The sequence below is a fragment of the Balaenoptera borealis genome (assembly GCF_965194805.1).
Source record: "Balaenoptera borealis genome assembly, chromosome: 17".
Classification (NCBI taxonomy): Eukaryota; Metazoa; Chordata; class Mammalia; order Artiodactyla; family Balaenopteridae; genus Balaenoptera; species Balaenoptera borealis.
Genome location: NC_138876.1, coordinates 37,545,183 through 37,570,895, shown reverse-complemented (window position 1 = coordinate 37,570,895; position 25,713 = coordinate 37,545,183). Strand labels below are relative to the sequence as shown.

At 37.1% G+C, this 25,713-nt stretch overlaps 2 protein-coding genes across 3 annotated transcripts in view; one reads left to right on the top strand and one right to left on the bottom strand.

Moving 5' to 3' along the window:
• LOC309615137 (uncharacterized protein) overlaps window positions 1-25,713 on the top strand; it is a 343,686-nt gene that overhangs the window by 46,430 nt on the left and 271,543 nt on the right. The window lies entirely within an intron of this gene.
• STK3 (serine/threonine kinase 3) overlaps window positions 1-25,713 on the bottom strand; it is a 315,343-nt gene that overhangs the window by 128,517 nt on the left and 161,113 nt on the right. For both annotated transcript variants that reach the window (XM_082364364.1, XM_082364365.1), the window contains one exon: window positions 8,168-8,305. In XM_082364364.1, the coding sequence (XP_082220490.1) occupies window positions 8,168-8,305 (138 nt within the window). The remainder of the gene's footprint in view (window positions 1-8,167; window positions 8,306-25,713) is intronic.

Genomic DNA, 25,713 nt, shown 5'->3' with positions numbered 1-25,713 from the left:
AGAATGGTGTAAGGAAAAGAATGTCTGTGACAGCATAATCTTTTTTTTTTTAACATCTTTATTGGAGTATAAATGCTTTACAATGGTGTGTTAGTTTCTGCTTTATAACAAAGTGAATCAGTTATACATATACATATGTTCCCATATCTCTTCCCTCTTGCGTCTCCCTCCCTCCCACCCTCCCTATCCCACCCCTCTAGGTGGTCACAAACCACCGAGCTCATCTCCCTGTGCTATGCGGCTGCTTCCCACTAGCTATCTATTTTATGTTTGGTAGTGTATATATGTCCATGCCACTCTCTCACTTTGTACTGTGACAGCATAATCTTGCAGTAGAGTTTAGAAATGAAATAAGATGGGGTGAAACTGCAATACAGGTGCAAATTATTAAGAACCTGGGTTAAAAAAATAGCTGCCACAGTCAAGAGGAAATACTGAATCTGATGGAAGAACTCTTAAGAAGGATTTAGTGACTATATATTAACAGAAGTGAAGGAAGACCAACACAGCAAAAACTAGGAACCAGTAGAATTGCATCTCTTTACTAAGGAACAGAAATCTCAAATTATATTATACTTTATCTTCTCAGGAAAAATTAAGAGCCATTCCTCCAAGCCATAGTATTTTGGGGTTTTTTAAAAAAATATATCTTTATCGAAGTATAACTGCTTTACAAATGGTATGTTACTTTCTGCTATACAATAAAGTGAATCAGTTATATATATACATATATCCCCATATCCCCTCCCTCTTGAGGCCCCCTTCCACCCTCCCTATCCCACCCCTCTAGGTCGTCACAAAGCACTGAGCTGATCACCCTGTGCTATGCAGCAGCTAAATGCCAAAGTACACATCCAGTCTACTGCAAACTTACTTTCATGCAGCTCATTGTGAACTGACTAAACAGTGTTATGCTACCATTATTAGTCTATAGAGCTTAACATTCCTAATCTCAAAATCTCAGTATGTCTTACTTCATTTGTACTCATGTCTTCCCTACATAACTGCTACAGGCATGGTTCTGACCAACAAAGAGGAACTGGCTAATAAAGTTAAAAGGGTACTTTGAGAACAAGGCCATTCTGTTAGAGCATTCTTGATAATCAGAAGAGAAGTTTTATCAGACACATTGGCAGATTTTTAAAGAATATTTTTAAAGGCTTTTGAAAAGTAGCTGGTAGTAAAATTTTAAAATGCAAAGCAACATTAAAAAGAACAGAACAACAACAATAAAAAACAGAGAAAACGAGGTGGCAAAAAAAAAAATAACATGGCAACTGTGACTGGAATGTTATTACTATAAACCAATGTAAATAAATGGGTTGAATCCCATTTATTAAGCAGTATTTTAGTTAAGTACTAAAAGACACTTAGTTCATAAGATAAATTCAGCTACATGCTTTCTATATGAGATATACTTAATAAAATAAATCCAAATTATATTTCTGCAGGGGCATACTAAAAAGAACTTGGGTTAAGAGTCAAGGATAGGCAATGAAATATTAGTCAAACATAAAATAATATCAAGACTAACATCAAACAAAGCAGAATTGAAGGGAGAAAACAGTGAATGAAGGAAGAGTCATATAATATTAATAAGGGACATAATACAAAGAAAGATATTATAGTTATAAACTTGATATATTAGTACAGCATTATGTGTAACAAAAACAGAGACATAAGAAGTTGATCTAAATAAATAAGAATAGGAGGTGTTAATATTCCTTTTCAGTCACTGAGATATAAAACACATAAAAAGTAAAGAATAAAGTGATCTGCATAATATAATCAGACTGAGTTAGCAGAAAAATCAATAAATAGAAGTTACATCTTTTTGTTAAATGCCTAGAGAAGCACGTGGTACCAGCATAAGAATGGAAAGAACAACAAAACAGAATATAATGACTGGAAATAGAATACAACATACGAAATAAGCTGGCATATTATGAAGGTAGCAATTCCAATCAGTGAGGAAAAAATACTTATTGCCTGCTGTTTCTTTTTTCTTTTGAGGGGGTGGGGTGGGTAGAATGAGACTAGATCTTTATCACAGAAATATCAAAATAAATGCCAGATAGATTAAGAAGTTAAAAGTCAAAAGAAAATGGAAATATAAAAGAACTAGAGGGTAATATAGGAGAATATTTATTCAATCCAGTGCCATAAAACAAAGGGAAAAAACCATAAATGAACTAAAAATTTAACATTTATGTCAGACAAGAAGGCAGTTATATGAAGAGTTTTAAAAAGAATATCAATAAAAAAAGGTAAACACACCAAATTCCAAAAGGCAATATAGTTTCACTATTTCTAAATGTATCTAGGATTTCCCTGGTGGTCCAGTGGTTAGGACTTGGTGCTTTCACTGCAGGGGCCCAGGCTCGATCCCTGGTCGGGGAACTAAGACCCCGCATGCCGAGTGGCGTGGACAAAAAAAAAAAAAAAGAGTAAACTAAAATATAAACTAAAAAAGGGCAAGAATTCTTAAACCACCTGAACTAATGATAAGACACAGAATACCCAAAATCAACCTATCACATTCTTGGTCATGTATTTTAAAAAGTAAGGCTGTTTGAAGATTTATTCTTTTAAAATTTGAACCATTTCCTCTTAAATTTTGTTCATGTTCTGAATGATCAATTTCTGAACTGAAAGAATTCAAATAAATTATTTCTTCATAAAAGCTGAGAAAACAAGAGTTTAAAGTGAACTGAAGAACAGACTTCTGCTTGTGGACAGATTGAGCAGTCATACGTTCCCCTATACCTCTCCATTAAAGTATAGCTAAAACCCTGGACAATAAAACAAACACAGGAAGACACTGAAAGGTGGCAGATTAACTAGGGACCAGAGGACTAAAGGAAAGACACAGCTGTGAGACCATGGGCTTTTTTTTTTTACCTCATTTAGCCCAGACTGGTTATTGGAGAAGCCAGCAAACCAGAAACACCAATGGACACAAACTAAAAAAGCTCCTACAAAAGCCTGCTCTCTTGAGCCAAAGGATCAGGAAAGGGACAGCTAGCCAGTGTGCCACCTTCTCTTTTAGACAATAACCATTCTACTCCACCCAAACACCAGAGAGAAAGCACATGCCCCACCCCAACCAGCAAAGGCTGGGTGGGGAACCTAGACTTCTACCTTCTGGAGGCTGTCCAATCCTTTCACTGCAGTGGTATCAGAGAAAACCAAATGTTAAGCTAGGGCATTCATCTACACCATGCAGTATAAAAAGCGCTCCCCACCCCCAGTGGGGAGTGTCGGTGGAGATCACGAGAAAGCCTGGACTTACACTGCTACCAGGCAGTAATAAAGAAACCCCATCTCCCTCTCTGCTAGAGTGGGATCAGAGGAGGCCTAGTGGAGAATCAGAACTTTCATCACCACCCAGCTATGCTGAGGCCCTGCAGTGCCAGAAGAGGCCACTGAGGGAACGTGAGTTCTCACCCCTGTACAGTGGTAATAAGGAACCCCTCCCCCACCCTACATGTCAAAGGAGACCAAGCTGGGGACCTGGACTTCTAATGCTACCTGGTAGAAATGACGTGGTGCCCCTCTACCCCACTGAAGCAGTGTCAGAGGACTCCACTTATTACAGAAAATTTAAGTAAGATCCAGAGTCTCATAATACCCAAAATGCCCAGGTTTCAAATGAAAATCACTCATCATAACGAGAAGCAGGAAAATCTCAACTTAAATGGGAAAATACAATCAATAGATACCAACATCAAGATGACATGGATATCAGAATTATCCAGCAAGGATTTTAAAGCAGTCATCATAAAAATCCTCAATTAGCAATTACAAACATGCTTGTAAACACATGAAAAATTAGAAAGTCTCAGCAAAGAATTAGAAGATATAAAAAAGAAACAAATGAAAATTTTAGAACTAAAATATATAATAACAAAAATAAAAACCTGATGGATGGGCTGGCTCAACAGCAGAATGAGGACAGAGGGAAGATTCAGTGAATCAAAATATGGAACAGTAGAAATTATACAATATGAACAACAGAGAGAAACTAAACTGGAAGAAAAATGAACAGAACCTCAGGAATCTGTGGGACTAAAACAAAAAATCTAACATTTGTGTCAATGGAGTCCTAGAAAGACAGAAGAGGGTAGGGCTGAAAAGTGTTTGAAAAAATAATGACTGGAAACTTCCCAAAATTGGCAAGAGATATAAACCCACAGATTCAAGAAGCTGAACAAATTCTAAACACTATAAACCCAAAGAAAGCCATACCAAGACACATCATAATGAAACTTCTGAAAATAAAGACAAAGATCATTTCATCTTGAAATGATCAAGGGGTAAAACAATTCAAATGGCTGTAGATTTCTCATAAGAAACCATGGATGTCAGAAGACAGTGGCACAACAGTTTCCAAGTACTGAAAGAACTGTCAATGAGTAATTCTATAGCCGGTGAAAATATCCTTCACGAATGAAGAGGAAACAAGACATTCTCAGGTGAAGGAAAACTAAGAGAATTTGTTACCACAGACCTACCCTAAATGGATGGCTAAAACAAAAAGAAAGTAACAAAAGAAGGAACTTAGGAACACTAGGAGAAAGAACACTGGAAAGAGCAAAAATGGGTTAAACACAATATAATAGATTTCCCTTATTCTCTTGAGTTTTCTCGATCGTTTAAAGCAGCAGTCCCCAACCTTTTTGGCACCAGGGACCGGTTTCATGGAAGACAATTTTTCCATGGGCGGGGGGAGATGGTTCAGGCGGTAATGCGAGCAATGGGGGGAGATGGGGAGCGGCAGACGAAGCTCTGCTCGCTCGCCCGCCACTCACCTCCTGCTGTGTGGCCTGGTTCCTAACAGGCCGTGGACTGGTACTGGTCTGCGGCCTGGGGGTTGGGGACCCCTGGTTTAAAGGTTAAAACAAATATTATAACACTTTGATATGGATCTCAATTATGAAGAGGAAGTATTAAAAATAATTATATTATAAATGGGAAGGACAGCGAGATAGATAAAGTTTCTACTCCTCACTTGATCTGGTAAAATGAAGAATAAGTCACATGCCATGGGAGTTCACAGAGTGACCCATGACATCACCTGTTCCAGCAAAGCCCATGGGTTAATTCGAATAATGGCAGATCTCATTCTTCTAGAAGGCCAGACTAGGGCAAGAGCTGACTTTCAGGTTCTAGGCTACCCACCAGAAGGTACACGGAACATTTTCAGATCAGGAGCTCTAGTGGCACTAGGCTGAACTTGAACCCTGTCCCTGGGGATTCAATATCCTCATCTTTTAAAAACTACTAAGAGTTCAATTCAATAATCTCAAAGGATCCTTTCAGTCTCAGTCTACGATTCTTTTAAACTTACACAATTATCTATCTTATGTCAGAAAATAAACCACTATAAAAAATTCAGCACGAATTCCTCTTTAAAAACTGTTTATCAAAGTCTAGAAATCAATATAGTAAAATCTATGCATGTAGATTATAGACAAATGTCCATTAAAACTTGGTAATAAGACTGTATTCTTAAAGTTAAAATATAATTTAACTTATATAAGACACATGTGAAAGTCCTTTAAGAGCCAGAATGGCTTCCAGACATCCAGCAAAATAAAACTCTAAGGCATCTAATGAGACACTAATGAGACAACAGATAATAATCCTATCTAAAAAGCTTTTAAAATCAGAAGTTTGTTATCTTAAATAAACGCATATTGAATTCAATACACATGTATTAAGCACTAGGTACCAGGAGTGCAAAAGTAATCCCCTCCCAAAAGGCATAGCCCCTGACCTTGAATTAGTTACAATCTAGGACAAAGACACAGAAACAAGTTATTTCATTCTAATATGGTAAATGATATGCACAATGTGCTTATGGGAACACAGAGGAACAACTAGCCTGAACAAAGATGAAGGCAAGGCTTTCTGGAGGAGTACCTAATTTGAATTAGAAACAGTGAGACAATGAGTAAAAAGGAGCCTGTTGGTGAAGGCAGTCTTTAAACTAGCAAGTGGGGGGCGGGAGAAACACCATGAGAAAAGGTATACAGGACTGAAAAAGCATGATTTGTACAAGGAACTACAAGTCTATTATTTCAGTATTTATAAAGGGAAAAAAGGGGAGGTCAAGCAAGGGGCCAATTAAGAGGCCAGACGAGTATACCACATTATAACAGAGGGCCTCCATGGCCAACAACAGCCCAACAGAAAAAGTTTTTAAAAATCAAGGAAACAATTATTGGCTCATAAGCACTATACAAAACCAGTTGCATTGTTTGCCCTTATTATATAGAAAAATACTTGGGCCAAACCCAGCTAGAAGCCAGAGGGTAACAGAGTTTGCTAATTCAGTCCATACAGGTCAACTTCCTGGGTAAAAAGCAGAATGGGAAAGGGTGACAAGTGGGGGCTGGAGGACAAGTGGGATAAGCCTAGAAGAATCCCTTAATCACTGTGTGACCTTCAGTGAATCATTGAACCTTTCTGGGCTTCAGTACTCTCATAAACAAAATTAGGAAATTTTACTAGAATATTTCTTAAATGCTTTTCCACCCTAAAAACTCTACGTTAAACACAGACTTTCTTTAAAAAGATTAGAAAAGATTATGGAAGAGAGACTAGAAAGAAATATTGGTTAAATTATCCAAAAACCAGTCATCAGATACATTTGGATTTACTTTCATCATCAGATTTTGTACTATTTGTCCCACTTTTTCTGTTATTTCCCCTCCCCGCTTCTTTCTTGACTTCTTTAGGGTTGAAATAATTTAGACAGTCAATACAATAACAAAAGCAATACGTCCTTGATTTATGTGCTTAAAATTCCTTCGAAGTGCTGACAATATTTCAAAATAAATGTTTCAACTAACTAACTTTTGTAAGGTAATATTTGCACATAACACAAAACCCAAAAGGCTCAAAGAGAGCCTTCAGCGAAAAGTAAGTCTCCATCCCACTCTTGTCAGCCATATAGTTACCTTCTCTGGAGGCAGTTTCTTGCTTATTTTTCTAGAGCTACTCCACGATAAGCATTGACATATGTACATATACATATATGTGTATGTAGACGTGTGTATTTTGCCAATCACTCCCCTCGATGGACCTCAAATTGCTTGTTTATATTTATGTTGTTTCCAATCTTTTGCCACTACATTGTTTTATGAAGACTTTTACACATATGTTATTTCACACATGGTTAAATTTCTCTGTAGAGTAAATTTCTAGAAGAGTAATTGCTGGGTCAAAGAATATATGGTGTTTTATTCTAGACAGATATTGTTAAATCGCCTACCATGGAGATTTAAGTTAAATTTTCCTAACAATATACCTTACATTTAAGAGCCTGCTTCTTATATCCCTCAACAATTCCTTTTTTAAAAACAGTACCTTGGAAAAATCACTTTCTATAACTATGTTTTTAATCCTTTTGTCACTTAACAAAAAGAATTATTTTCCAAATATCAAGTTTTGTTAACATGTACACTTATCATAGCTTAGAGGTCTAAGCCAGTTCTGCTGGGAAAGTAAAGACTCACACATACTTATTAAAAGTATTAAATTATTTCTATTTGCATTTAATGTCAAAGCAGATTAAAAAAAAAAAAAAAAAACCTCCTGACACTCTGGATACAAAGTCAAGTTGTACAGGGACACTGAAACTCTTCATTTAAGTCATCTTGTAACCAGTATTTATAACATGTGATCTTCACAAGGCGTTCAGGAATCTTGCATTTATGTATCTTATAGAGCAAAAAGTCAAAGAAGAAATGCTGGGTCAAGGAATAATACATCAGGAAGAAAAACATAAGAAAATGAGAAACAGTAATAATGGAGACGAGAACTCATACCTGAAATGAGAACCCTATGGAAGTTTAGTTTTAACACAACTTTAGGAGGAAAGAATTGACAACAAAAATTAAAAAGGGGGGCGGAGAGAAGATTGAACTTGGAAAACAAAAGAAAAAAATGAGAGAAAAAGAACATACAGGAGAAGAATGGGGTGTGTGTCTGTAGGTCTGTCTCTAAATCAATCCATATTTCTTGGGAGGTTTTCATCTTTATAAATCAGTTAATGAAAAAATAAATAAATAAATGAGTTAATGAAACTCAATTCTGGTCAATGTCAGAAAGCTAAAAGGTATAAAGAAAATATCCTCCCCTTAGAGACATAAGCACTGACCTGTAAAAGTTGTGTTGCAGTAGCTCTCTGCTCAGGATTCTTCACTAGGCACTTCTTAACAAAATCGGTGAAATCATCAGACCAAAGTTCTGGCTTCCTGAATGTTGGTGGTGGGTTTGTGGGAATCATAAAAATAGCCTGGTAAAAATGAAGTATCCAAAAGACACAGTAAGAATCACAATAACACACCAAATAAACAAATCTCTTTATCTATCTTTTTATCAGACTCTAAATGTGAAAAACAAATTTAAGCTGGTCTAGGATTTCCAGTAAAATTGCAATTCAGGAAGCAAGCCCATCTGCTACTAATGTAATCACTTCCCATTAAATTTCCTCTATTTGAGTTGTAGCTCATTGAGCACATCATTCTTTATTTTATCATTTTTAATCAGTCTCCAACAAAGTAGACTGCATTTCTAACCCTTTTACCAAACTAAGGACATTCTCTGGTTAAACAGATATATCCCCCAATTTTGCTATTGCATGCCAGATTTGCTTCCTATTTCAGGTTTTTAGTACTGCTGTTCAGAATGTCTAGCAGCAGTCTAGTTTGCTTCTGCAATCCAGAATACTTAAGTATAAATATAATTACTGCTGTGATTTGAAATAATACTTGACAGAGGCAAGACTTTTATTTCTCTTTCTAAATATATGAGTCAGGATTCCAAATGAAAAGTTTTAAAGGTAACATATCACTTTAACACGAATGATTTAATTTGGTATTAATAACTTAGTACTAATGATAATACGTTCAGAGAGTTCAAAATTCAAAAACTTTACAAAGTTTCCGTGTCATCTTGTCTTCATAGCTACCCAGTCACCTTTTTTTGACCGAGAGAATTAATCCCTAATGTTGTTAGGAAATCATTGTATGTAATGAGTTAACTTCTCTCCTGGGCTCTAGAATAGTTCCTGATAAAATACCATCACTAAAATATCATTTTCTTTGAAAAGATATGAAAACAAAAATAAAGTTAAAACAAATGTATCATGCACTCAACAAATATTAGCTATCATCATTTTCATTTCCACATGCTATAAAAAAGACAAGAGACAAACACAGCAATGACAAAAATTTTACAAAGTAAAATGAACTCAATCATATTATAACTAACTGTAGTTTAACAGGTAAGTTTAATTACACAATCAACACTACAGGTGACATGAGGAAAAAATGGCTTTTTGGCAATCAATTAATATATGCATACGCAGTATACAGACATGGGCCTCTCAAAGATGTATTCAGGGGTGAAGCATCCAAAAAACCCCCTTTCTAGACTTCAGTATTCTCTGACTTTCCAGAAGAGAGGTGTCTGTCTCTGTTCTAGCTCAGTTTTTCACCTGGTTGCTGGTCCTCTTTCTTCATGCAAATTTCATGTACCTGAACTTATGTCCCTTCTCCTTAATGCATAAAGAAAATAAAGACGGCAATACTACAAACCACAGAAATACTTAGAAACTAAGTGTTTTACCATTGAAAGAAACTCATCATAGCTATATTTAAAACCTCTGTTCGTATATGGAGAAAATACCAAAACTGTAGACAAAGTAATAAAGATAATATATTCTTGGGGATACCAAGTTTAATGTATTCCTTTGGTATAATAAAACTGTTCTACCCTCCACTGAATTTTTACTAACTGTTCAAAAGCCATTCACAAATATCACAGAATTTTTATAGCAAAAGACACATGAGAGATCATTTAGCTCAATCTTCTCATTTAACAGAAAAGGAATCAAAAGTCCAGAAAGGTTAAGTGACTTAAAAACAAAATGTCAGACTAGCATAGTATTCTAATGTTTCTACTATGTTTCAAGAAGGTGAGGTACAGAGCAAAGAGGGTTACTCTATCTAAACAAGCAGTTAATTAGAGGACAGAGAGATGATAGATGATGGTTCTGTTTTCAATGTATACATCTTCCCCGGTCCTCCTCTTTTACTTCCAAGTGAAGAAAGCATAAGCAAGTTTTAAGCCTTTAAGACAAGACAGTGACAGGAAAGATCCTGAAACTTATTATAGTCACAGCAGTGACACTAAAGTTGAAGCTCATTCAATGAAATACGAATGAGGGAAAGACTATTCAGTGGAGAAAATATAGTCTTTTCAACATATGGTGCTGGGAAGACTAGATATATTCACATACAATAAAAATGAATTTGGACTCTTACTTACACCACATACAAAAATTCACTGAAATCAACAACCTAACAGTAAGAGCTAAAACTATAAAACCCTTAGAAGAAAACATAGGGGGAAAGCTTCATGACACTAAATATGGTAATGATTTCTTGGATATGACACCAAAAATCAAGGCAACAAAAGAAAAAATAAATTGGGCTTCATCAAAATTTAACACTTTCAGGCATCAAAGGATACTATCAACAGAGTAAAGAGGCAACCCACGACAGATGGAAGGGCTGAACAAAATGTGGTGTTTATATTGTATTTACACATACAATGGAATATTATTAAACCTTAAAAAGGAAGAAAATTTTGACACATGCTATAGCATAAACTTGAAGACTTCATGCTGACTAAGCCAGTTGCACTAGGACAAATATTGCATGATTCTTCTTATAGTGAGGTTCCTAGAGTAGTCAAGTTCATAGAGACAGAGAGTAGAATGGTGGTTGCCAGGGATTGTGAGAAAGGGGGAAGTGGGGAGTTAGCATTTAACGGGCACAGAATTTCAGCTGGGGAAGATGAAAAGGCTCTGGAGAGGAATGGTTGGTGATGGTTGTACGGCAACGAGAATGTACTTGATTTTACAGAACTGTATACTTAAAAAATGGTTAAAAGGGTTAATTTTATGTTTTGTATATTTTACCACAATAAAAAAAAATGAAGGAGGGAAAATATAAAGCACTAATCAAGTTCAGGAATATTAGTTGAATGCCTGCTACACACAAAGCATGGTATTAGACATTATATGGAGTTCAAAGATGCAGCAGGAAATACAGTCACTACCCTTTAGAAACTTCTAACCTAGTCTGGTAATGAAAGAACAGTAAAAGATTTAAAGAATAGTACAATAATAAAAGAAATGATATAAGGCATTAAGGAGAGAGGTCATTCCCCTTAAAAGAAATAGCATAAGGAAAAGCGAGAGAGTGAAATAAAGCTATTGGGAGGAGCAGAGAACAAGCTGATTATCTTATAAGGGACTAAGAAATGATAAGATTAGAAGGGGGAATGAAGGATATGGAGTTTGGTCAGCAAGCAAGTGCACAACTGAAAGAAGTCTTTTTTTCTGGTGTGTGTGTGTGTGTGTGCATGTGTGTGTCTTATGTTTTTGCCTTTAATCAGAGTTTGTTTATGACCTAAGAAAAGGATTAACAAAAAACAAACAAACAAACCTGGAGATACTCTAAATATGGAATAGAAAAGGCACTTAGGGGCTAGTGTACATGTCCCAGGATGCGTAATAAAAAGTTTAAACTAGGATGGTATCTATAGGAATGAAATAGAAGAAATAAGGTATGAGACACTACAAAAGAAGAACCAAGAGTACATCCTAACAACATTGTTTGGGGGGCTAGAGAAAAGGAAAAACAAAAGATTACTCCGGAATTCAAGAAATAAAAAATAGACACATTAATTGCACAACATTCAGGTATTCTAACAGTTTACTATATCATTCTTTTGAGAGCCCTCAGAATATGCAGCAGTTTACTACAATGTGTTATCACTGGTTTCTAACTTGGAAAGTGAGCCAAAGGATCTTCTGTGGACAAAGCAATGAATATTCAATATCCAAATCTGTTGATGCTAGGGTAAGAGTTAATCTCTTTATTAGTGTACTCATCTTCTTTGAAAAAGAGAAAATCCTTTAATAGAACATTCTTATACATCTTACATCATATTACACATATGACACCTAAGATAGTCCTTCAAAAGCAGCGTAGCCAGTTTTATGACACAATAAGCATCTACCAAAATACAAGTATGTACCAAGTATTTTCTGTGTGTTCCTAGGTTCTATTAAAGAAATAGCAAACTGATAGGCCACAAGCTAGATAGCATCAGTGGATACCTTTTGTTCAGGCAACATCTATCTCACAGTCCCACAAGGTAAAAATCTGCTGGAATCCAGCTGATGAGCAGAGGCCTATTGATGTATGCTCTCCCTTCTACATGGGCCCCATCTAGCCTGGCTCAATTATCTACTTTAGCTGATGGTCCCCATTACATATAACTTTGTGTTACAGATTCTAAAATAAGACACATATCTTGGGCCCACAGAGCTCACAGTCAAACTGGAGGAGTGGGGGAGGCAAGGGGGATTAACACATACGAAACAAACAGCAAAATATGGAGTGCTAGAAAATAAAATTCTTCTGTAAATAACCTAATTAATCTCAGCTCCATAGTTGAAACAGAACATAATCCGGCTTTAAGGATGGGCAAAATGGGGTTAATATCAGCTGTGGCAAAAGGCACACAAAAACACCTGCTGCCTCAAATTAAAGAATAAAAATAAATTTGAACTCTCATCTCTGCAAAATAGTTCAAAGCACCTACATAAGCCTCTATACAGACTGACCTCAAACTGCAGGTAAATGATACGAGATTGTCTAGGTAAATGTTGTTCATCTGCACTTCTGTTACAAATTGATGGATAACAACTCAGTGGTTTATGTCCTTGAAGCTAATGCTCTCCTTTGAACTTTGAGCCAATGACTTGCAGTCTTATCTTCAGATAATCTTAACATATAAGGCTCACCTTAGCAGTAGCTATTAGAAACCCAAGGATAAAAAGCTTAACTCTAATGCTTATTTACCCAGTACTATCATAAAGTGATCCTAAAATGTTCACATTCTATTCCCAAACAAATACTGAACTGCATACAGTTCAAACAAATAAGTCTTAATATACAGTCTACCAAAATATAGAGACTCTAAAAGTCTCCAAGAAAACCACTATAGCTTTTATTTCCTTTTTTTTTTTTTAGGTTAGATAATCAGTAACAAACTGACAGATTTTTCTCACAGACTTTACTTTGTTCAATTAATTTAACCTAATCATGAATCAGAGAGGATCCTCTTGAGAATCTCCAGGTTTTGTATGAGTTGACTAGGTAATAGGCCCCTGCTGTAGAAAGTTTTGGCATTCAGTGTCTAGCCTTATACTAACAATTCACGCCCTTCCTTGACACCAACCAAATCGCATGGACACACATTACAGCCATAAAATTTATCTTATCTCTAACACCGTTTTGATTGAAGAATGTTAGTACAATAAATGATATGATTATCTTTGTGTTTGTTTCTACACAACCTGTTGCTTAACTATATATTGAACCTCTGATTAAGTTTTAAAAAGAGCTTCCCTGATCACAAGCAGTCTTAAGAAGCCAAGAAATATGAGCCCCTCAAAATAACGAATTATCATCATTCCTGGAATTTCATGCCTTAGACTCCAGGAGCACCCAGAAGATATGAAAAGAGCTGGAGCTGAGAAATGACAAAGCCTGAACTTTATAATCTCAATAGAGTGAGTCAACACATATATCTGAAGGTAGCTGGATTTGTGAATGTACAGAAGCAATGGACATGCTAGAATAACAAAGGAACCTGTGCCACTATTCAAGAACCTCAGGTACATGAGCAAAAGGTTATCTTCATAACAAACAAATGAGATAAAGGATGAGAAAGCACTTTAAAAAACTACAAAGAACTAAAAACAAATATAGCTGTTTCCTGATAGTGAACATAATACAGACGTAGCAAGCTACTAAGTCAAAGTATATCATTCCTAAAAAGGATACATAGTAATAATATTTTTAAAAGACTATTACAAATAAGGTAGTAAACAGTACAATGGAATGAACCCTACGCTGGACTTAGGTCAGAAACATAGGCTTGAGTTCTAAATCACCCTCTGACTGTGTGGCCTCAGTTTTTTCATATAAGTGAGGTGGCTGAACTAGATATTTTTCAGATTCCTTTTTGGGTCTAAAAGACTCTGGCACTCTAACTGCCTAGCAATCTAGGAGTTAAATCCTAGCTAGACAAGTATTCAATTGTTGGTTAAAAAGAAGATGGAGGTGGAAGAGGACAGTGAAGGATAAAAAAGGCCTACTAGATGTTAATATAAAAATACAAATCTAAGTTTTTATCACCACTCCCTTAAAAGCAACTTTAAATAGACAGAGGTTTGAAGAGAATACGAAAATCTAGAGTGACCTTGCTCTTAGGGTGCAGTTTCTACAGTAAGCCCAGGGTTAAAGTATTGCCAGCATGACCTCACAATTCACTACAGCTCCAGTTGTAGGAATTTCAGTAATCATTAATCTGGCCCATAAAGGCCAATTTGCCTGCCTAGGACTCAAATTAAGGGAAGGGATGTAGCTGGTGCCCTGGCAGTCCAGGGTGAATAAGAGAACCAACTCTAGAGGTCTGAGCCAGCTCTAGATGGCACTTGGTTACCATAACACCACTGTTATAAGTAGCCATCTGACCTCTTTTACTTCTCTAAGCCTGATTCCACATTTTAAAAATGGGAATAATAATAATAGAACAATAAGAGCTACCTTACAGAGCTGACCTGAAGTTTAAATGGGTTAATACATGTAAAATACTTAGAATAGCACCTGCCACACTATAAATGTACAATAATGTTAGCTTTATTAATCCAATTCTACCACTGAGGGTCACTTAACTAGTTTATTCAAGATCACACAGCTGGTAAAGTAGCTGTCAAAACTAGAAATCAGATCTATCTGGCTCCTTACCTACTTCACACTATCTCCATGTTTCTATTAAATTTCTGCCACAGATAATTCTATTATAAGGTAAAGGCTCAGTAACACATATTCAGTCTCCAGAAAAGAAAATGCAAAGCTATTTGTATAAAAACGATTATAGGTCACTTTCTGTAATTGTGGTAAGATGCAAATAAAAAATACCAAACAATTCAGAAATGGCTAAGTAAATTACTATATATCAACAAAATGGGGTAACATATGGCCATTAAAATGGAAAATGCATAAATTACAAAAGCACAAAGAAATGTACTATTAAAAGAAAAGTGAATTTATAATAGCCAGGATATGGACGCAACCTAAACATCCACTGACAGATAAATGGATAAAGATGACGTGATATACACACACACACACACACACACACACATACATATACACACATACACAATATGGAATACTACTCAGCCATAAAAAAATGAAATAATGCCATTTGCAGCAAAATGGATGGACCTAGAGATTATCATACTAAGTCAAGTCAGAAAGAGAAAGACAAATACCGTATGATATCACTTACATGTGGAATCTAAAATATGACAGAAAAGAACTTATCCACAAAACACAAACAGACTCACAGACATAGAGAATAGACTTGTGGTTGCCAAGGGGGATGGGGGGTGAGGGAGGGATGGACTGGGAGTTTGGGATTAGCAGATGCAAACTAGTATATATGGGATTTATAAACAAGGTCCTACTATATAGCATAGGGAACTATATTCACTATCCTGTAATAAACCATAATGGAAAAGAAAAAAAATAAAATGGAAAGATATTCACAATTAAAAAAAGAAAAGTCAAAATAAGAAAATGAAACAACAGTACATAATGATTGCCTTCACATAAAAATGACAAGTACGCAGCAATAAACATTGAAAGATGGTACAGAATCTCGAAAATTCAAAATATCAATTCACTGTCTACAAGACTGCATAAGATTCCTTTAAAATGTTTTATTATAAAGGTCACTATATATTCAACTTTTAAATATTATATTTATAACTTAACAAAGGCTTCATTTAAAACCACTGCTTAAGTTATCACCTATTTCAGTCTGCCTCTACAACCACCTCTCACAGAAGCACAGTTTAAATTCCAATATCTTTGACTGCTTTCAGTTCAATCTTAATTGTCTTTCAAGGTTGAAATATAATATTCCTTTAGTATAGTTCAAAAATATCCATAAAACATGGCTATAGAAGAAATCAAAAGTGAACAGGGGCCGAAACTTAAGGAACTTTATAATTCCACTCTCTCTCAGATCTCCCAAATTGGAATTCCTGTGTGCGATCAGCTCAATTAACTTTTTTAAGCACATAAAATATACCCAAACCTACAATATTAGAATTTATTCAAGAAGCTTAGAATCTAATGGGGTAGGAAAATGCATACCAGATCATGGCAATAAAATAGTGTAAGTGCTTAAATAGATGTGAACAATGGGCATTATAAAATGACTTAGCTCAAATTGATGTTTAAAGAAAAATGAGATGCTGAGTCCTAAAGAATGAATGAGTTAATGAGGCACAGAAAAGAGAACTGCATGTTCTAAGGTGTGAGGTCTGAAATACCATGGTGTCTATGACGGAAACTGACTTGTTCCAGGTGTGGGGCAGGAAAATTACAAGATGGGCCTGAAGCATCTTATTGGCCCTTAAAGGAAAAAAACAAAAACAAAAAAACACTTAAACTAATCAAGTCTATCAAAAGAAGTTCAAAACCTGTAGAACTCAGCTTCACTCATAATAGATTCTGATTTAATCTGATCTGAGGTGAGAACCAGGCAAAGTATTTTTTGTCTCCCAAGTAATTCTAATGTGCAGCCAACACTGAGAACCACTGTGCTAGAACATAAAATATAAGGCAAAGTGTTATCATACCACATACCTCAGCTTCAGCACCTTCCACATTTTAACGTGGACTCCCGTTAGTTACAAACTCATTCTAAATGCTCCGGATAACATGGAAACTATCAATACTTTAAAACCTAAACAGTGTCTATCACGTTTTGTATTCCCAACAGCATTAGGCCTAGTTACTTCTGCAGAGTAAAATCTAAATCTATACTGAGAGTGTTGATATAAAAAATTGCAGTTAAATACGGTGACTTGAACTCACTGACTTACCTTAACACCATTCCAAAAATCCTAGTGAAGGACAGCAGGAATTTTTTTAAAAGGCTTAAACTCCAAAGAGAGAAGGACAATAGCAAATATGGGACAGCAATAAAATTTTGGAAACAGAAAAGTAAATGGATGAGTCATAACTAACTCAAAAGATCTGAGAAATCAGTGAGAAGCAATCAACTCCCACCACGAGGGGAATAAAAGGCTAAGAAATGGGAAGGACCAGATACATCTAAAGAAAGAGGACATCTGTAGCAATGAGCATACCTGGCACCCAAATTTTAGTTTCTAAACTGCCACTCCCACTGAAAGAAACCAGTGCTCCTTGAAGAAACAATTTATTTCAGGGCTGGAACAAGGAAATTACAAGGTGAGCCTGGGGTACCTTGTTGGGCCTACTTTAGTAAGGAAGCACTCAAAGATTTATGAAATCATGTCAAAAGGCACAGGACTAGCCAAACAGAATAACTGAGCATCAAAATAGTAATAATAGGGCTTCCTTGGTGGCGCAGTGGTTGAGAGTCTGCCTGCCAATGCAGGGGACACGGGTTCAAGCCCTGGTCTGGGAAGATCCCACATGCCGTGGAGCGACTAGGCCCGTGAGCCACAATTGCTGAGCCTGCGCGTCTGGAGCCTGTGCTCCACAATGGGAGAGGCCGCGATAGTGAGAGGCCCGCGCACCACGATGAAGAGTGGCCCCCACTTGCCGCAACTAGAGAGAGCCCTCACACAGAAACGAAGATCCAACACAGCTATAAAAAAAAAAAAAAAGTAATAATAATGGCTATAATTGATTATAACCTACTGAATAAGATGAAAATCAGTCTGTAGTGATATTTTTTAAAGGGAGAGAGTTTTAGAAAAGCTATTCTTTATAGGAAAATACCAACTAGTAAATACACAATGATTGAATTACTTAGAAGATCAACATCTGTCACCCTCAATGTACTGTAATGATCAATTCAGGCAAGGATCACCAAAGGATACTACTGCCAGCGAAAAGTTACTGGAGTAACCTTGCTTGCAAGATACAAAAGCACTACCCCCACAGACCACTTAATAATTACAAAGGAGAAGATGTGCCTTTTACAATAGAGAGATCTGCTCATTATCACCTTAACTAAGTGATCAAACTTGACCAAGAGACAAACTGACAGTACGTGATTTCTGACGTGACACAATATGAAATACACACCACTACCCATGAAATCCTTCCCCAAAACATATAACCTGAATCTAATCTATTGAGTACAGGCATACCTTTTTTTGTGTGCTTTGCCTTACTGCACTATGCAGATATTGCGTGTTTTACAAATTGAAGGTCTGTGGCGACCCTGCATCAAGCAAGTCTGTCGGCACCATTTTTCCAACAGCATTTGCTCACTTCATGTCTCAGTGTCATAGTTTGGTAATTCTCGCAATATTTCCAACTTTTTCATTATATTATTATTATATTTGTTATGGTGCTCTCTGACCAATGATCTTTGATGTTATTACTGTGACTTGACTTGCTGAAGGTTCAGACGAAAATTAACATTTTTTTAGCAATAAAGTATTTTTAAAATAAGGTATGTACATTTTTTTTTTTTAGACATAATGCTATTGCACACTTAATAGACTACAGGATAGTGTAAACATAACTTTTATATGCACTGGGAAACCAAAGAAATTCATATGACTCGCTTTACTGCAATATTTGCTTTACTGGGGTGGTCTGGAACCAAACCCATGTATCTCTGAGGCATGCCTGTACTGGAAATGTGGCTAGTGTAACTAAGAAACTGAATTTTGAATTTTATTTAAATTTAAATTGCTACATGTGACTAGTGGCTATCATATTGAACAGTGCAGATATAGAAAATTTCCATCATTGCAGCAAGTTCTACTGGATTGCCCTGCTCTAGATCTAATTTCCAGGTTATAGGAAAGAAAGATAGGGAACAGAGGAAAAAGCTAAAAGACACTAATGAGGAAATATGAAGGCAAATCCAGATTACAGGAAATTCTGCCAAAAAATCCTTGCCCCACCCTTTCAAAAACTCAATGCCATGGGGAAAAAAGTGTGTGCATGTTGGGGGACAGAGAGTACGGTGCCTGAACTAGATTAAAAGAGGCCAAATACAATGTGTGTCAACCAAAGAAATGTGAATATGAACTAAATAGTACATTACATTAGAAAATCACTGTTGATTTTCTTAGGTGTAATCGTGGTACGGTGGCTATGCAAGAGTATGTTCTTTCTCTTCGAGGATGTATGCAGAAGTAAATGTTCAGGGATGAAGTATCAAACACTTCAAACAAAAGATACACAGACAGACGGACAGACAGACAGATGAGAGATAGCTGGGCAGAAAAGAGAGGAAGAAAGGGAGGAGGAAGATGGATAGCTGGATAGATGGCAGGTACAATGACAGCACCCACAAACACACACACACCAAAGATCCACAGGCCACATCCTAATCCCTGGAACTTGTGGATAGCCTACCCGACTTGGCAAAAAACTTTGTAGATAGGATTAAATTAAGGCTCTTGAGATAGGAAGATTATCTTGAATCACCTGGGTAGGCCCGCTGTAATCACGAAGGTCCTTAAAAGTGTAAGAGGGAGGCAGAAGAAGAGAATCAGAGGGAGATGTGACTACAGGAGAATGGTCAGAGAGATGCAACATTGCTGCTCTGAAGGTGAGGAAAGGGGCCACAAGTCAAGGAATGTGAGCAGCCTTTAGAAACTGGGAAGGGCAAGGAAACAAATTCTCCTCAGGAGCCTCCAGAAAGAAGGACAGCCCTGCCAACACTTCAGTTTTGGCCCAGTAAGAACTGTGTTGCACTTCTAACCTACAAAACTATAAGATAATAGACTTGTGTTGTGTAAGCCACAAAGTTTGTGGTAATTTGTTACAGGAGAAGAAGAAAACTACTATAGATAGACAGTTGGGAGTGGGGAGAGGAGAAAGGGACAGGAGAAGGGAAGGAAAGGGGAGGGGGAGGAAGGGAGGGAGGGATAAGGAGAGAGAAAAAGAGGAAGAGGAAAAAGAGGAAGAAGTTGTCAGGCAGTACATGCTAGTGTGGTAGTGCTACCACCATCAGTATGTTGCCTCTACCTTCCAGGCTACCTCACAGTCTAAGATGGCTGCTCAAACATAAGCTACCACGTGCTTACTCCAGACAGCAGGAAGGAAGTTGGGGGAACAGAAATGCACAGTCTCAGTCAGCCCTCTTTACCCAGCTTTCCTAAAAGTCCAACACAACACTTTTCTTTACATGTGACATCCAGAACTTATGTATGAAAGGAATGATGAGAAACATAGTTTTTACTCTGAATAACAATACTTTTTTAGCCAAAACTGAAGGTTCTATTCCTAAGAAAGAAAAGATGGCAATTAACAACGTCCACAGTTACACATTTATTTTGATGTATATTAGAAAAAAATAAATTGCACATAAAACCTATGATTTCAAGGCTATTTTTTCCTTACTATATGGCTAAGAAAAAGAAGTGAATAAATTTAAAGTCAATTTAAGTAAAAAAATTAAGTAAACTACATGTGGTAAAATAAAGAATTTGTCTGGTCTTTGTCCTGGATTCCTAGCAAAAATCTTCAAAAACCCACGGAATTTCCTGAGTGACAGGAGTATCTTTGTTATACTAATGAGGGGACTCTGGTGGGCCCCCAGATGGCTTCAAGATGGGCACTGATCACCAAAGAGATCAACTGTGTGATTAAAGGGTTAGGACTCTCAGCTATTTGACCTCTGGGGAGGAGCCTGAAGAATGAGTTCAAACATGCGGCTAATGATTCAATTGGGCCTACTTAATGAAACCCCAATAAAAACAGTGGACACTGAGGCTCGATGAGTCTCTTGGTTGGTGAACACATTCATGTGCCAGGAGACTGACATGTCCTGATTTGATGAGGAGAAGTCACAGAAGTTCTGTGTTCCCTCCCAAATGTTGCCCTATGAGTCTCTTCATTGGGCTGTTTCTCCTGATTTGTATCCTTTGTAATAAAACTGTAATCATAAGTATAGTTCTTTCCTGAGTTCTGTGAGTCATTCTAGCAAATTATCAAACCTGAGGAAGTCAAAGAAACTGACAAGTTTATAGCCAGTTAGTCAGAAGTACAGGTGACCTAGAGACCCCTGAAGTGCAGCTGGCATATGAAATATCAGCAGTTGTGTTGGAAACTGTGCCCTTTAAATTGTGGGGTCTATGCTAACTCCAAGTAGTGAGCACCAGAATTGAATTGCACTACACCCAGCTGGGGTTAAAACAGAATACCAAAATATAGGTGGTATTCAAATATGGCAAAATATCGTGAAATTGATATAGGTTTATAGGAGAAGTGCCTCTGAAGCAAAGGTGAAGAATAATGTTTCTCTATGGTTTTTCTCTACAGTTGTGGTTCTCAACATGTGGTTCATGGACCCCTTCATGAAGTCACGGGGCACATCAGGTCAAACTTATTTTCATAAAAATACTAAGACATTATTTTCCTTTTTCTATTGACATTTGCACTAAAGGTGCAAAAGCAAAGATGGGTTAAAGTGCTAGAATCCTAGCACCAATCAAGACAGTGGAACCAAACTATGCTAGCAATCACTGTACTCTTCATTGCTATGCATTCACAGTTTAAAAAAAAAAAAAGTCACTTTTATTTAAGAATGTCGTTGATGAAAAAGAAAAAACATTCATTTAAAAAAAAATCTTAATATTTGAGTACACATCTTTTCAGTATTCTTGTGTTGAAATGAGTAGTATGCATATACTACTTATGCTGCTACCAAAGTACAAGCAATGGTTGTCTCAACGAAAAAGCACACGTATGATTATGTTGCAAGCTAAACCACTTTTTTGTGTGAAACATCATTCTTATTTGAAAAAAAAAAAAAACCTGATAGATAAACCCTGATAATTCAGATTTGGGTATGTGGCAGACATTTTCTCAAAAATAAACCAAGAGAGCCTATCACTTCAAGGAAAATACAGATAGTTTCTTGTACCCATGATAAAACTCAAGCTTCCAAGTGAAAATTCAAATTTTCAAAAACTTCTTTTACCATGAACTTAATAGCTTACGATACTTAAAAACTGTTCTGATGAGATCAGTAGTGATACTGACAAATGTCATTTTCTGGTATTGTATAATACGTCAAAACGTGAAAGCTCTGCATTACTCAGTGAATTAATATTATCTAAATGACTAACACATGATGTTACACAATCACACATGCGAAAAGATCCATTCAAAGTGCAAAAGAGAACAATGGATTTTACTGTAACAAAGTAGGAAAACTCACTACTATGGTTTCCAATTCTAATACTGAAACCAATCTTTACGAAACTACTATTGAGTTTTAGTGTAGTATCAAAGAAGAATATCTACAATTTTCAGAAAAAAATGGTTAAAATGCTCCTCTCTCTTATCCAACTACATATGTGTGAGGCCAGGTTTTTTTCATACACTTGATCAAAATAATGTATTTCAACAGAATGAGTGCAGAATGTACTAAAATGCTTCAATACGGAAACAAACAGCATGATTACAAAATGGTAAGGAAAAAAAAAAAGAAAATCCTGAACAAAAGATTCATGAAATGTCACTTCCTATAATTTGACCATAAGATTAGGGAAATAAATTAATCAGCAGCAGCTTTCACTTACCAGGTAAAAGAGCTTCTAGGACAAGAAGTTCACAAGAATATGAAATACTGTTAAAAGATCGGAATACTATTACGGAACAGCAGTAATACCTGGTTACATTTTGCCAAAATGGAACAATAATTCAAATCAATGCAAAGGAAATCAATAGCATCCAGCTATATCATATTAGGGCCACTGCTAGCATTTGTGGGGCCTGAAGCAAGAAAACAAAGACCCAAAGTCTACAGTTTGATTATCTTTTATTCCCACTTCTGATTCCTAGAATGCCCCAGTACACACGTCTTAGCTCCATTCCAACGGCCCCACCACCACATGCCAGCCCTGTAACAGCTGTCTCTTGTCCACCTCTAGCTTGGTGCAGTCTGCCCTCCTGGGGACAATCCAAGGGAAGATGCCTGCACAGGCTCAGGACCACTTGGACAGGGAATTCTGGAATCCTAGGTACCCAAAGCATGATCGAGGAAGGGGAAGACACAGACTCTGGCACAGGGATACAGCATTGCCGGAGTAGGGCCACAGTGGGAGCCTTCTAAAGAATGAGCTCTGGGCAAAGGCTCAAGTTACCCAGGTCTAGTACCTATGACAAGGCATCCTCAAAACCACCGTGACTAGAACAAAGAAAAAGTCACAATTTACCACCAAAGGGCAAAGACTAGGATGTATAGAATCTATGATAGTTAATCAAAACACAGCAAAATGTAAAATGGTACTGATTATAAACAACACATCACTCAATCTCCATTCATATCTAATAGCAATTGCAAAATTCAGGCAGAGAACCCAAACTGATACTAAGAACCAGGTTAAAAGTAAACAAGCCAAAGACAACATAGAGCTCCTGTGACTGAATTAAGATAAAACAATAAGATAGCCCTAAGGTAACAAGGGTGTTATGCAATAATGCAGGCTCTGGCCCAAGAACACTATAATGCCCACTACAAATCAATTTAACAAAAAAAGTATTATAGAATGAAATCAATGTAATTTGAATAAGAAAAACTAAAATTAATCAACAAAAGATATATCAAGAATAAAAAAGAAACACAATTGAAAATGTGGAAAATCTATAATCAGAAAGAAATAACAGACCAATTCAACCTGAAATTCAAAGTCTGCCACCATCTTCATTTCAATTATCACTCACATTGACTTTTCCAAGTATATCCTTAAAACTCAGATCTGGAGATTGGTTTAAGATGGCAGAGTAGAAGGACGTGCACTCACTCACTCTTGCGGGAGCAGCGGAATCACAACTAACTGCTGAACAATCACTGACAGGAAGACATTGGAACTCAACAAAAAAGATACCGCATATCCAAAGACAAAGGAGAAGCTGCAATGAGACGGTGGGAGGGGTGCAATCACAATAAAATCAAATCCCATAACTGCTGGGTGGGTGACTCACAAACAGGAGAACAATTATACCACAGAGGTCCACCCACTGAAATGAAGGTTCTGAGCTCCACATCAGGCTTCCCAACCTGGGGATCCAGCAACAGGAGGAGGAATTCCCAGAGAATCAGACTTTGAAGGCTAGCAGGATTTGATTGCAAGACTTCGACAGGACTGGGGGAAACAGAGACTCCACTCATGAAGGGCACACACAGGGCAGTGGGCGCATTGGGACACAGCGGGAAGGAGCAGTGATCCCATAGGAGACAGAGCCAGGCCTGCCTGTTGGTGTTGGAGGGTCTCCTGCAGAGGTGGGGGGGGGGGTGGCTGTGGCTCACCGGGGGGACAAGGACAGTGCCAGCAGAAGTTCTGGGAAGTACACCTTGGTGTGAGCTCTCCTGGAGTCCACCATTAGCCCCACCAAAGAGCCTGCAGGCTCCAGTGCTGGGTCCCATCAGGCCAAACAACAAACAAGGAGGGAACTCAGCCCCACCCATCAGCAGACAAGCAGATTAAAGTTTTACTGAGCTCTGCCCAACAGACCAACACTCAGACCTACCCACCACCAGTCCCTCCCATCAGGAAGCTTGAACAAGCCTCTTAGATAGCCTCATACACCAGAGAGCAGACAGCAGAAGCAAGAAGAACAACAATCCTGCAGCCTGTGGAACAAAAACCACATTCACAAAAAGACAGACAAAATGAAAAGGCAGAGGACTACGTACCATATGAAGGAACAAGATAAAACCTCAGAAAAACAACTAAATAACGTGGAGATAGGCACTTTCCAGAAAAAGAATTCAGAATAATGATAGTCAAGATGATTGACCTCAGAAAAAGAATGGAGGCAAAGATCGAGAAGATGCAAGAAATGTTTAACAAAGACCTAGAAGAATTAAAGAACAAACACCTAGAAGAATTAAAGAACAAAAAAACAGAGATGAACAATACAATAACTGAAATGAAAACTATACTAGAAGGAATCAATAGCAGAATAACTGAGGCAGAAGAATGGATAAGTGACCTGGAAGACAGAATGGTGGAATTCACTGCCGAGGAACAGAATAAAGAAAAAAGAATGAAAAGAAATGAAGAAAGCCTAAGAGACCTCTGGGACAACATTTAAGGCACCAACATTTGCATTATAGGGGTCCCAGAAGGAGAAGAGAGAGAGAAAGGACCTGAGAAAATATTTGGAGAGATTAGAGTCGAAAACTTCCTTAAAATGGGAAAGGAAATAGCCACTCAAGTCCAGGAAGTGAAGAGAGTCCCAGGCAGGATAAACCCAAGGAGAAACACGCCAAGACAGACAGTAATCAAACTGACAAAAATTAAAGACGAAGAAAAATTATTAAAAGCAACAAGGGAAAAATGACAAATAACATACAAGGGAACTCCCGTAAGGTTAACAGCCGATTTCTCAGCAGAAACTCTACAAGCCAGAAGGGAGTGGCATGATATATTTAAGGTAATGAAAGGGAAGAACCCACAACCAAGATTACTCTACCCAGCAAGGATCTCATTCAGATTTGACAGAAATCAAAAGCTTTACAGACAAGCAAAAGCTAAGAGAATTCAGCACCACCAAAGCAGCTCTACAACAA